Source organism: Ovis aries, chromosome 2 (genome assembly GCF_016772045.2).
Source record: "Ovis aries strain OAR_USU_Benz2616 breed Rambouillet chromosome 2, ARS-UI_Ramb_v3.0, whole genome shotgun sequence".
Taxonomy (NCBI): domain Eukaryota; kingdom Metazoa; phylum Chordata; class Mammalia; order Artiodactyla; family Bovidae; genus Ovis; species Ovis aries.
The window spans coordinates 205,470,596-205,484,680 of NC_056055.1; the positions used below are offsets into that span (position 1 = coordinate 205,470,596).

Genomic DNA, 14,085 nt, shown 5'->3' on the forward strand with positions numbered 1-14,085 from the left:
TGAAGATCTTATGATTAAATGAAAGCCAATGCTGTGGTTACAAAATGTTACAGCATTTTCTTAGAATAAAAATTAGAATACTTATAGAAAGTTAAAGTTGCAAAGAACTGGCTTTGAATTCCTTCAACTATGAAATGATTTTGGGCTCAGAACAACTGGGATTGAAATTAAGGGGCTGAAAATAAGTGAGCTTTTTTTTATTGAGATCAAGTTTATTTCATAGATTACAACAGTAATATAGTTATGTAACTTAAAATGATTCAAAGAAAACTTGGGGTGATGAACAATTTACTGCCCATGAAATGTTCTATCAAACTGCTTAGAACCAAAATAATCATAGTAACCACTCAGTTTACTTCCCCCTGAAGAAATCATGAAATACATTCTCAACTAAGAAAGGAACTAATATTAATCAAACACCTACTTGCCATGTACTATAAGGCATGTGCCTCATTTAATTATCAATAATGCAGGACTAACATTATTATTATGTCCATTGTACTGATTTAGGCCCAGGAAGAATTATCTTTCAAAGATCATACAGGCTGTTATGAAGTGAACAACTACCTGTTCTTCCCATTATGTCACATCCCGTCTGTCTGTAAAGATTTTAACATAAACTTTGGGGGGATAATAGTAAATAAAAACTGCTTATCAAAGATAAAACACTTTCAGTAATATACCAGCAGTTTTACAACTTCTCTGAAGAAATAGTGGTTAACAAGTACAGCAGTCCTTGAAACCCTGACAGTCACTAGAGGACCATTCTTTTATATGAGAGATGTTTGTCCAGACTATGCAGGTCTGGGCTTGAATGCAGAGAATATAGAGTTCCTAATCTCATGGAGTTTACATTTAACATGAGATAAGAAAGAGAGAGCCATGGGATAAGTCAGTCAGTGGTAAGTTCTATGAGAAATAAATAAAGCAGGCTAAGGGAATAAAGAGGGACAAAGATGTGTTACTGTATCAGAAGGTCAGTCTTCTGGATGGCACCCAGAGACTTATGGGCATCAGGTCAGCAATGGGTCCTTTGCCTAGTGCTCCCATTTATAAAACATTCTGCGCTGGCAGTAATGCCGCTCCTAGAAGAAACAGGTTGGCATTGTTTTTGCAGAGGCTCCCCGCTCAGAACTGTATGTTGTTCAGTCATGTCTGACACTTTTGTAGCCCCACGGACTGTAGCCAGCCAGGCTCGTCTGTCCTTGGGATTTTCCAGGTAAGGATACTGGAGTGTGTCTCCTTCAGGGGATTTTTCCAAAGCAGGGATAGAACCCACGTCTCCTGCATTACAGGCAGATTCTTTACCACTGAGCCCCCAGGGAAGCCCCTCAGAACTGTATATATACGGGGTAGTTATTTCATTAGCAGTAGTATAATGACAATTGGATTGATGATGGAAACAAACAAGCAATAAGCATTCCTTTTGCATTCCAGGCCCTAAGCAGTGTTCCTGTGTTCATTTTACTGTGTTCAACTACCAAGTGTTATAAAGTCCTAGTTTGGAAAAGTGCAGATCAGAAGTGAGTCAGTAACTGGGACACCATGCTTTTTAGGGAATCAGACAGCCACACAAGTGGTATCAAAGAAGTATAAGCTCAACTTAGCTTCAAACAGCCATGTGCTATGGTGCAGAGGGCACTGACAAAGAGAGGCCCCTGTGGCTCTGGTTATCTAGGTACTTCTGACACCTCATTCTTGACTCCATTCCCCACTCCACCCTAAATGTTCAGGTTCTGTGCTACCGAGTTATTTTCAAATGACAAATGGGCAACTGTATATAAGTAGGGCAGGATATAGTGGCAGCTAGAGTCAGATGCTGGCTACATACAGCAGGGATGCCACCACCCCAATACTTGGATTGGAGCACAGATGGCTCTACTGTGGGTACAGTGGGTGGCAACAGCTCTCAGGCAGAAGGAGATGAGAAGTGGCTGCATTTATCCCAAACTTGCAAACAACCATTTTCCATTTGTTGAATGGATGAAGTTACTCTCTTCAATAGTTTCTCACAGCATTTAGGGGAAAAAGAAATACACACTCCCCAGCATGCCTTGAATTAATGATTCCTGTCTACCTCTCCAACACAACTCAAGATACTTCATTCAACTACTGTGGCTCCAGCAACACAGTCTTTCTTCAGCTCCTCAAACCTGACAGGCTCTTTTCTCATGGACCTCTCCACTTGGAACATTTCCCTTCACCCTCAAGCTGGCTGCTTTTCATCCTTCAAGCTTTAAATTAAATGTCACCCCCTTAGAAGGGCGTTTGATGACCTTACCATCTAAAGGAAACGTAGCTCTAATCTTCCCCCTTGTATTCCCTATTACTCACTTGTTTCCTTCATAGTACTTAACATGGTTAGAATTTGTTTACATGCTGCATGTGAATGTTCTTTTTATCTATATTCCTAAAGACTGAGGGCAGGGAAAATGTCCACTTTATACAGTATTATATCCCAGCACCTAACATAGTACAAGACTCAACAAATATATGTTGAAAACCAGACAATGGAAACGGTAAAATGCTACACTTCATCTGAGAGCAGTGTACAAAATGTACTGGAGGTGTGACAGGCAAAAATAGACAAGAGTGGCTCTACTAAAAATACGAGGCTGTTTTAGGGTAGTGGCAATGCGAATAAAATGGATGGATGAATTCAGTCAATCCTGACGATTCTGACAGGCTTATTAGAGCTTTGAGACAGTAAGTGAGAATGAAAGCATGAGATGGCTTGAACCTGGGCAACTAGGAGAGTGGAAACATCCTGAACAGAAATAGAGCTGTCAAAAAAAGACAACAGATATAAACTATGAGGCCTCAGGGACAGTGTGGGTAAGGAAGCTGAAGACTCAAAGAATCGGAGGTGCTAGGCATCCTCCAGGAAATGTGTGACAGCAACCTCTCAGGGAGAGAAGTCTGATCTAGAGAGATCCTAAATGAGGCTCTGAGTGAATTCCACGGAGAGAGTAGACTTTGCTATGGTTATAAAGTACACAGCTATCATGTGCTTAGGTTTCTAAACTTACCTCACCTTTAAGGTGCTTCTACCCTATTCCTAGATCTCCTTCCAGGAGAGAAACTCAAACAAAAGAAAGTTCTTAATGCTGATTCTTGGGTCGTCTCTTTACGTGGACACTCAGGGAGGTTTTAATTTTAGCTTTACCATCTTCTTTCTCAAGTTTACAAAGAAATATTTTTTTAAAGAAAATTTCGGATACAATAATAAAAATTTAGTGAAACTAGGCATAATTTGTATATTCTTCAGAAACTATCTATAATTCAGACATGCTTGAATTTAACATTTAAGTAACAAAATAAAAACATGATTTGTAAAGAGGCAGAAAGCTATTCAATGCCCCCTATCCTGTGCTTCCTGAGTTGATGATGATAATGGTTAAATGATTTTAAATTGTAAAATACCAGCCCAATGAAAATCCAGCTAGACTAATTCAAACCATTCTGAGGACAGAGAACTGAGAAATTTAAATTGCAGCCTGCTCTTCCAATTTGATTAAACTAATGTAAAGATTATGTTTATATAAATAAATAATTAAATGAGGCATTGATAATATAAACAAAAATTAGAAAACAAAGTTTGCTAAAGAAACTCACAGCATGCATGACCATTAGTAGTAAAAGCTAAAATCAAGCAATGATTTTTAGACTTTAAAATGAAATACAATGTTAAACTAGAAAAGTGCAACATACTTAGGAAGATTGTCAGGTATTTATAAAAGTTAAAAACTAGTGAAAAACTACTGCAAATATTTTCTACTCTCTATATTTTCTGATAGTCATTAAGGTCAATAAATAATTACCTTCAATAAAAGGAAAAAATACCTCTACTGAGAACAAGGGTGCAGAAACAAGAAAACACAACCTCAGTAATCTGAGAGCACAATCAAAAACAGAAATTACATTCTACCTACAAAGCAATAAATATTTACATGCAGGTGGAAGAAGTATCACCTTGGTCAGCAAATGAGAAGGTTTTCCTGCAATGTTTCTCAGAAGAAGGGAGGTTTCCCTGTCCAGATAGGAGTGCTTGTGCAGGAAAAGAGAGAAAAACAAAACAAAAAAAGGCAACAGAAGTCAGTGGAGGTTTCATGAGTTTAAAATATAAAGTAGACAAAGCATGAATGATTCTCTACCATTAATTTCATATTTCACCTAAACTCAGTGAAATGCATCTAAATTTAAAACCAGAAAAAAAAAAAAAAAAGAAGAAGAAGAAGGGAAGGGAGAGACCCGCCCGTGCCAAGAGTCACGCTCTAGCCCGCTCCTGATGGTCCCTCACTCTGGGAAAAGGGATCACACCCTGCAAAGATCATGGAGCAGCTTGTCTCCCAGGGCTGTGCTTGCGAGTGCTGTTCATGCAGCACAAAGAAGCAGGTGTCAAAGCCCAATGGCTAACCATATTTCTTCCTCTTGTTAAAGCCTATACAAGACCTATACAGCTTTAAATAGTGTAGCCTGAGAGAGGAGGAAAAAAAAAACCACCTCAGTTTAAAAACTTCTGCAATTACTTCCGATCAGTGATAGCTACACCAAGAGGAAAAATGTTCATAAATATTTTGCCTAATGGTATAATGTTTTCAGTAAAATTTTACGAATTCACTTATTACATACTAATAGTACTGCACTGCCCAAGTAAAGGACTTCTAAATGAATGACATAAACAAAATATTATGAAGTGCTGCATCTTAAATTGGTTAAATTAATTTATATATTTTCATAAAATGATTTGTGAATAACAGTCCCTAAGTGTCCTTTTCTCCTTTAAAATTGTTTCAGTATTGCAATCATATTTATTGAACTCATATAGAATAAATTGCAGCTTTTTTGATATATGTGTAATTCAGACTTGCTTATCCCTAAATAATTCTAAGTATTTTTTAATGTTATGTGGTTATTAACCATCATTTAAAACAATGCATGGCACAGCTTGTGGAATTATATAAAATATTTTACAATATTATACTTTATAAATCTAAGTATATATCAAATTATTATCAAGTTATTCTCGAGAAACAAATTTTTGGAGAGAAAAATAAATACAAAAGCAGCACCTACTCTCATAAAGCTCACTGTCACAGATAATATAATACACTACTTCAAAATTAAAATACTATTACAAAAAATAACATTAACTTAACTTTTACTTGCACCTATAGTATAGTTGGTTTGCTATATTGTATGTCATTGCCTGCGGTTTTTTTTTTTTTTTTTTAGTTCAAGATGAGCCTTACAAGCATACCTGCCCTTTCACCCACACCTAGGTGGTAAAACAACAGCCAGAACCAAACCAAACCAAACCAAACCAAAAACCCCAAGGTTTAAAACAAAAATTGAATATATTCATCAATATCAGCACTAACAAGGTCAAACAAGCACAAAGAAAATCATCTCTAAGCTTTCAATTACCTAGATGGTATAATCTCCTGAAGGTAAATATTAGTTGACTTGTCTATTAGAAAAACAGTAGATAAGCAAAGTTTCTGCAAACTGAATTTAATTTGAGGTTAGCAATTAGCTAAGACCAGGAAGAATATTGAGGACAACTAAAAAGACCAGCTGTAACTTTCATTGCCCTTTTCCTATTCATTTTTTATTATTCTCATATGGGGACAAAAACATATTATTACATCATTATGTAAAACATATAGAAAATAATTTATTGAAAGACTAGTCTTATTTATCTTACTCACAAAAATTACGTTCTCAAAGATGCCCAAAATGAGTAGAATATATCTATTCAGATAATTATTTTTCAAATTAAAAAAAAATTTGCTTGAGGCCATCAAAACCAATTATTCTTTGGTAAATACAGTTCTGTGTGGGTATAAATTGCTCAGTCGTGTCTGATTCTTTGCAAGCCCATGGACTGTAGCCTGTCAGGCTCCTCTGTCCATGGAATTTCCTAGGCAAGCGTACTGAAGTAGGTTGCCATTTCCTTCTCCAGGTGGTCTTCCCCACCCAGGGATCGAACCCAGGTCTTCTATATTGTAGGTAGACACTTCACTGGCTGAGCCATCAGGGAAGCCCAAAATAAATAAAACTCTAGACATTAAACTCAAGTTTAAACTTTAAAAAATGTCTTACAAAATTTACTCCATCTTCAAACTCAAATCACCTCAAGACTTCAAATTACTAAAAAAAAAATCCCAAAATCTATCTGATCAGATTTTATCTAACTGTATTTGTTTACAGACCCTGAAGTAGAAGTTACTGATTTTAAAATACTGAAGGTTTAAATAAAATAATATTTATTGTGCATAATAATATTGTGCAAAAATGATATTCCTCAAAAATAAGGTTTAAATACTGAACTTTAAAAAAAAAGGAGAGAATCATGATTGGTGACCCCCAAGCAAGACGCATCTAAAAAATGAGACCACAAACATAGCTGAACAAGATCATGAATCACATGTTTGGGACAGGCATGTACTACTTAACTGCTAGCAGAAAGGGAGGTTAGGGCTCCATGTTCCCTCTAACTACAGGGATTGTAGCTGAAAAAACAAAAATATAGAAACCAGAAGCAGCAAATGCCTTCGGTCAATAAATGCCTTCCTTTATCTATCTTTCCCTACTGGTGCCAGTCACACATGGCTGTAGAATTCCTCAGAATGGAGGTGGGGGTGGAGGGAGATCTGGTTACTGGAGAAGGATGCGAGACGGATGAGGAGAGCAGTGTTCAGTTGGAGGACTGAGAGAAGGGAAAGACACAGTGCTTTGGGCACATCATTAAATTAGTCTCCGTCTTGGTACATGTTGCTGGTAACAAAAATGCATATAGCTGCATGTAGGGCCTTCTTATCTTTTCTTTCATTCACCATGAATGCAAAGTCAGCAGCCTATTTTTAATTCATTAAATTTAATTTAATTCATTAAAAATAGTCCATTTTCTTTATTAGCCCATTTTCTTTCTGTCTTTTATTTCCTCCTTTTTTCATTTACTCAATTATTTATTCAATGTTGAGCCTGGAACCATGCCAGACACAGGAGATGCAAAGGTACCCAAGACAGGCATTACCTGGTCTCACGGAGCTTAGAATCTAACAGGGAGGAAACTGACAACTACACTGCAGTGTGTAAGTGGTAGTAAGAGGCAGACAGTGTCTAAACCAAATCAGAGGTCTCGCAAAGTACTTCTGCAAAGGCCTCAGGTCTCAAGTCCTGCAGGATGAGCAGGAGGCAGCTCCAAGCGCAGTGGAGGGCACAGACAGAGCAAAGGGAGGTGCCAGTGGCTCTCAGTGCTGGTGGTGCTTCCCTCTGGGAGGCATTTCAGGGGGAGCTGGGAATACTCTGGGCTGTCACAGTGAGGAGGAAGGGGCATTACCGGTATTTACGAGGAGGGAAGCCATAAATACTAGATGCCCTGCAAGCATGGAACAATGCCACAGAATTAACAACCAAAGTCCCATGTCACACGTGAATTTGTAATGTCCTTATATGGAAAATCATACAGCTGGGAATTTCTGTTTATAACAATCTGAGTTTCAAACTCAATAACTCCATTTTACATATAAGCACAAAGTATTTCTGTGTAATTCTGATATTCAATGACTATTCCAGGAATGCTATTTACTTACCAGAAATTGAGGGAAGCCTGCACTTAATTCTGTTCAACCTTTACCAAGAATTACTCATTACATTGGGAAATCATTTCACCCATGGAAAATCAGCTTGAATTATAAAAAAAATTTGCCAGTACCAAAACTGGTAGCCTCAGTGTGCACTCTGTCACATGCAAGTAAATGGTAAGAGTTTTGAAACTGCTTTTAACAGAATTAAGAACTAAATACTAATAATGAGAAGAAATGAAAGGCTGAAATTTCACTGAGCTTCATTAACACAGACTGTGTTAAAATATTGCAATTGCTTGTCTTTCAGAGTTATTTAAAATACAGCACAATGAGAATCTATAATGTAAAAAGTCAAATGTAAAAATCATTTTATTACTACCTAACCCCATGCTACAAGGCAGAGAATAATTTTGTCACTATAGTTACAAGTCAGAGTCATTAAATTTGCAAGAATTTTGCACTTATTCATTTTCTTTTCTTTGGTAATATATAAATTGTATCAGCACATTATTCCTACTTCATTTAAGGTTATTTCACTTTTATTAGTTACTATATAGAAGTATGTGTTTTGTCTGTTATTATGTGTCATAGTATGTTTTAATTCTGGGTCCACTCATATTTCTTTCTTTTTCCTGTAAAAATGACTTCTGATCTCCTTTTTCTTAAATCCAAGGTTCTTATTGTAAGTAGGTGTAGGATTTGACTATTTTTTCATCGTGTCTTTTAATACAGTTTTTAAATGGCCAACCACTTAAAAATGAAAACATATACATTAAAATATCATAAATTACTTTTGGCTATTTCTCCCTCATATTAGGTGATAGGGCATTAAAATCACTATAATGGGGGGGTGTAGGTAAGTTATATTATTTATGAATTTCATTTGGGATAGTAAAGATAATGTTATAAATTATTTGTTAGAAGATACAGGTATTGGGGCTGAAAGGACTGGGCACTGCTGCCTGAGTGGAAGAGATGACAGTGCAGATATGATTAGTAAGTGTGGCTGGTACTTTGGAGCTTAGGGGACAGGCCAGAGGTAAGGTTGGGGAAAGTTTTTCACTAAGCAGGATATAACCCAGTAGTGACTTGTGAAATCAATTCACTGGGTACTACCAGTATTTCTAAAGGACAGGAAGAGAGGGAGGAAGAGGGGAGAGGAGAGGTCAGAGGGAATCTTATTCAACTGGGGGGGGGGGGGGAATTTATTTTTTTTTCCAATGCTTCATAGATGACCCTGAAACAGCACTGTCTAATGGAAAAACAATACGAGCTACAAATATAAAATTTTCTAGTAACCACATTTTTTTAAAAAGTAAAAAGAAAATGGTGAAATAAACTGTTAGCATCTTTTATTTATTTTTTTGTACTAAGTCTTTGAAGTCCAGCATGTATTTTTATCTTTATAGTGCATCTCCATTTGGATTAACATTTGGAGCGTTCAATAGCTTCATCTGGCTAGTGGTCACCGCATGGAACAGCACAGCTCTAAACATCCAGGTTCGTTAATCAATGACCAAAGGAAACATTTTTAAAGAAATTAGGTTTCAGTTAAGTACTGGCGCAGAAGTCATACGCTTGATATCCCCATTCTAAAGAACAGTTAAATTTAGTAATATCTTGAGAAATTTACAGAAGCCCTTAGCTTAAGAACAAAACAGAAAGTATGTGGTTCAGGTTCCAATACAAAATTTCTCTATACCAGATACGCTATCACTAACACAATCTTACCATGAGTATTAATATTCAATGGTACTGTATCATATGGTTGTTCATGTTTCTGCTCATGTATTTTTTAAGCCTGGCTTAATTTTTATTCAAAAAATTGAGATATATGAGAAGGTTTAACCATCAGGAGTTCTAAAGAATGCATTCCTCTTCACTGATACTTCAGTAGTCCCAATGGACATGATTACAGAACTTACAGGTGTCAGTTCAGCCTGTTCTTCTGTGAAGTCAATATGACGCTTGGCCTGCTTGCTGGGACATCTCAGAGAAATAGCATGCTGTGAAAATGCAGGAAGGAAGAAAATGATAGGTAAAGGAGGTGGAAAAGGGCAGTTCTCATTACCATGCAGGAAGAGAAAAGATCACTGAAATGAACTGTTGAAACAAAATAGTAATGAAAAGTTGCATGCACCTCATTGTATTGTGCAAAAATAGAAAAGGTAAGAACCTGATGATTCTAACCCTTTACAATTTAAAGGCAACCTCACTCTTCTGGACAGTAGAGCTCTATGGCAGAACTACCCAGAAATACCTTGTCCAGTACCAATACATACTTCTGAACTTCAAATGGGCCTTAACTGCTGTTTGGCAGTACTCTCTTCTCTCCTCTCTATCATTCCCTCTAAGCTTGTTCTAAGTAGTTTCCAAGTTCTTCAAGTTTCTGGTTTCACTCTTTCACCTCTTCATATGCCCTCACTTCCCTCCATTACTAAGGAAACCACACCGGTCTATCATGACAATCTTCATCTCTAAAAGGTATCCTACAGCTGTGTCCATATTCTCATCCTTCTCTCCAGTTCCATGAGTTAATACCTGCTTCTCCCCTCCAAAGCTACACCATGTCCTAGATCCCACTCATTCCCCCTCTAATATCCCAGTCTCTGACACTCAACTGGTCCAGCTTATTGGGGGCTGGGAAGGACAGAAAAATATTCTTTTGGGTACCCTCCTCTTGTTAAATTATTATTTTCTACTTTATACTGCCAAGTTTCCTGAATTCAGCTGCAGTGTACCTCTTGCACTTATAATTCCCTGCAATCTACCATCCACCTTTCTCCTCCAAAGTCTTCATCCTTTGAGTTGCAATGCATCCTGTAATTCATTCTTAAAGTCATCAATGACCTTTTAACCAACGTTTCTGTCTTTCCTCTCATAGTACTTGCCTTACTGCACTAAAACTGCTTTGGTTGTCTGTTCTGACATCCCTCTCGCCATACAATAAATTATAATCTCATAAAGACATTGTGTATTATGTTCACAGTTTTATCCCTTACAGCCCAGGTACTCCAGCATTTATGGAATGTATGAATAGCTATTCATGCCACAGGCTTGGCCAGACTAAGAGTGATTTTGCTTTCCTCTCTCTACATTTTCTCATTCAACATATTCTATAACACTGTGTCAGTCACCACATCAATGCGAGGCCTACCGAATCTATATTGCCAATATCCTCATTCTTAGGAAATGAGTACTTTGAGTATTAACAGCTAAAAGGGCATGAAAATGCAACCAACTCTCAACTGGTTCAGGGGAAAAAAATATATATATATATATAAAATAATACAGTAAATGTCGCAAAATGTTAAATTACTGAACATGAGTAAGAGTTTCATGAGTTCTTTATACTATTTTTTCAAATTTTTCTAAGTTTGACATTATCTCAAAATAAAAAGTTAAAAAATAAATCTATTCTCACTAGGCTCAGTCTCACATAAGCTCCCGTCATATTTCCAAATGCTTACTGGCTAGTTAAAAAAAAAATCATTATCTAAGGTGTTCAATAAGAGATGGCTACGTGCCATGTTAAACAGTATGATGGAACATTATTAGTTATTGAAATTCAACACATCCTTACCAAAAATGAATATGCACATGGGAAGTATCAAAGACAATGTGGACCAATTTTTAAATCTTTACTGAATTTTACTTTTTTTTTTTTTTTTGGCTAGGAGGTATATCTTAGCTGCCCGGCCAGGGATAGAACTTGTACCCCTTGTACTGGATGGTGAAAACTGCTGAACCACGAGGGAAGTCCCCAGTTTTTACTTTTTCTTTATCACTACTTTCATAAATCTAAAATCTGTGTTTAAAACACATATGTGAATGTGAAGGTCAACTCACATAAAATTTGCTCTATACCGTCTCAGTTTCAAAAAGTTTCATTTGTTACAAAGCTATCATGTTCTCTATCAATCTCTCAAAAACTCCACAAATCTCTGCAAAGTAAGTTATGAATCACTACTTTCTTGAACTGAACCTATAACATGTACCATTTATGAGCCAGAATCTTGTTGGGGAGGATGTGTAGAAAAGCAGTGATCTGAAATATGAGCCAAAATCAAGAAATGAATGACCTCCTATCAGAGTCATGGTTACAAAATACAACATTTTCTTTTGGTAGCTAACACTTTAAATAATAACTGGAAGAAGGTGGAGGTTTGTGAAAACATATTAATGTTTCAATAAAACAGATTTACATCCATCTTGTACTGAGGTTATGTGCTCTTCACAAATATTAAAAATAAATACAGCATGACGGTTACAAATCCAGACCTTTATGGGGTGGCCAGAGTGCCTGGGTTCAAGCACCAGCTCAGTATTTCCTGGCAATATGACTCTGGGCTTATTATTTAACCTGTTTCCTCATGTGTAAAATGGTGTAAAGATAGCATTTATCTCCAAATGTTACTATAAAAATTAAAGGAGAAATAATAACACTATTATTATTAGAAGAATGGGAAACCACCAGCCATCATTTGAATTTTATTTAAACCTCAATTCATTTAGATTACAGCTAGCTTACGGTTGTTAAAATTTTAACATATTCAGGAATATACTAAAACACCACCAGATGGGGATGTTACTACATAAATCTCTTTGCCTTTTTTTCTACTGCCCATGTAGTTCTGTCTCTAGGCTTGGATCTGAGACGCACTGGCTAGTCTAGCCTTGTCTAGATTCTCCTTCAATTTTATGATGAAGTAGCAAGGTAACGCTAATGCTGTAGGAGCTGTACAACCAGACTGCCTGGGTTCAAATCCTCGGGAAAGTTACCTAGTCACTTTCTGCTTTAGTTCCCTTCATTGTAAAACAGTGGTGAAAGTGAAAGAAAGCGAAAGTCTCTCAGTCGTGTCCGGCTCTTTGCAACCCCGTGGACTGTAGCCCACCAGGCTCCTCCGTCCATGGGATTCTCCAGGAAAGAATACTGGAGTGGGTTGCCATTTCCTTCTCCAGGGGATCTTCCTGACCCAGGGATTGAACCCAGGTCTCCCACATTGCAAGCAGATGCTTTAACCTCTGAGCCACCAGGGAATGGTACCTATTCTCAAGGCTCTATACAAACTCAGTGTTAAGACATGTAAAGCACCATGCCCAGCACAGAATAAGCAATAACACAGTAGCTGATATTATTTTCTATTTCCCCTCCTCTTCTCTTTATTCCTCTCCTAGATATTTAACTGGCCATTATATAGCCAGTATAAGGTTCTTTACCAGCTCTCCCAACACAAAACAAAACAGACTTAAAACCAAATAAAAATGCTTTTTCGCTTTTAGGTATCTAAGAAATCCACAAAACAAGGATCACGGCATATATGCCAGTGTTGACTGGGTGGTGTGTTTGTACCTATCCCTCTATTACCTTCCTAGGCCAGTGAAATCTAGAATTAAAACACCAAGTTGGTACATGTGGATAAATTTTCAGTGAGATGCAGCAACATAGCCATTAGAATTTTAGGAGAAACGTAGTTGTAATAACTAGTAACTCCAATCTTTCAGATACGCAGGCCTCTTAAAATTTCAGAAAGCCCTGAGCTCCCATCTAGTTATTATCTCAGAGCAAAAAGTTGCTTTCTGAGAATAACTGGGACCTCAATGCCAATGCCACTTGTTATTACAACAAACACAACTGCTGTTTTCTTTCCAATATCTCAAGATTTCTGCACACATTTATTCTTGAAATAGTTCTGGGAAGTGAAGGAAGTAAAGGAATTACACTGAAGCTATCATATGCTATGCTGCATATCACATTATTAACAACTGGTATAGCCACAGAGATTTCATTAAAAAAAAAACTCTATACACATGAGGGGGAAAAATACCCCACAGCATTGAAAAGCTTTAGTAGCTCAAATATTTAGGAATTTTTCCTATCAAAATATTTACAATACATCATCAAATATTCTTAAAGATTCAGCAAAACTTTTTGAACCTACCATAAGCTTCAGTATATGTTTCTAAAAGCATTTTTATTTTAAAAATATATTTTTGTGTATAAGATTCCAAATTCAGAGGAACTGTTAGTTTAAATCCCACCAGAAAATAAATATATAGGTATATTATAGCACTAACCTTTCATCAGTAAACCCTACTTTATATAAAACTTATAACATGCAATTACTATTTAAATTTGCAAACTGCTGTCTTATTAAAAAGTATTGTTTTATCTTTTAATGTGAATAAAAGTACCAGTAAGTCAACTGTAACATTTATTTCACGTTGCTATAGTCTTTATTAGAATTTACTTCAGCTACAATGAATTCTAAATTTAAAAACAGCAAATGAACACTACTGATGGATTTCATAAGAATACTAACATTATTCTGTAATTCATTTTTATGTTTATCCATAAACTCATATTTTTACGCTAAATCAAACATTCAGGAAATAATCATTTTTGATGATCAGCTTCACTTTATTTTTAAGATACTGATAAAAGCTGGGAGGCAAATGTTATAGTTTTGGAATTCAAAAACAGACTTCCCAG

General features: G+C 36.5%; 1 protein-coding gene across 4 annotated transcripts in view; it reads right to left on the bottom strand.

The window, feature by feature from the left end:
* The window catches only part of RAPH1 (Ras association (RalGDS/AF-6) and pleckstrin homology domains 1), a 114,268-nt gene that overhangs the window by 46,923 nt on the left and 53,260 nt on the right, over positions 1-14,085 (bottom strand). For 3 of the 4 annotated variants that reach the window (XM_042244979.1, XM_042244980.1, XM_042244978.2), the window contains exons 5-6: positions 9,518-9,598; positions 3,973-4,047 (exon numbers count right to left, since the gene is read on the bottom strand). The exons of the other annotated variant lie outside the window; for it this stretch is intronic. In XM_042244979.1, the coding sequence (XP_042100913.1) occupies positions 3,973-4,047; positions 9,518-9,598 (156 nt within the window). The remainder of the gene's footprint in view (positions 1-3,972; positions 4,048-9,517; positions 9,599-14,085) is intronic. 4 annotated transcript variants of the gene reach the window in all.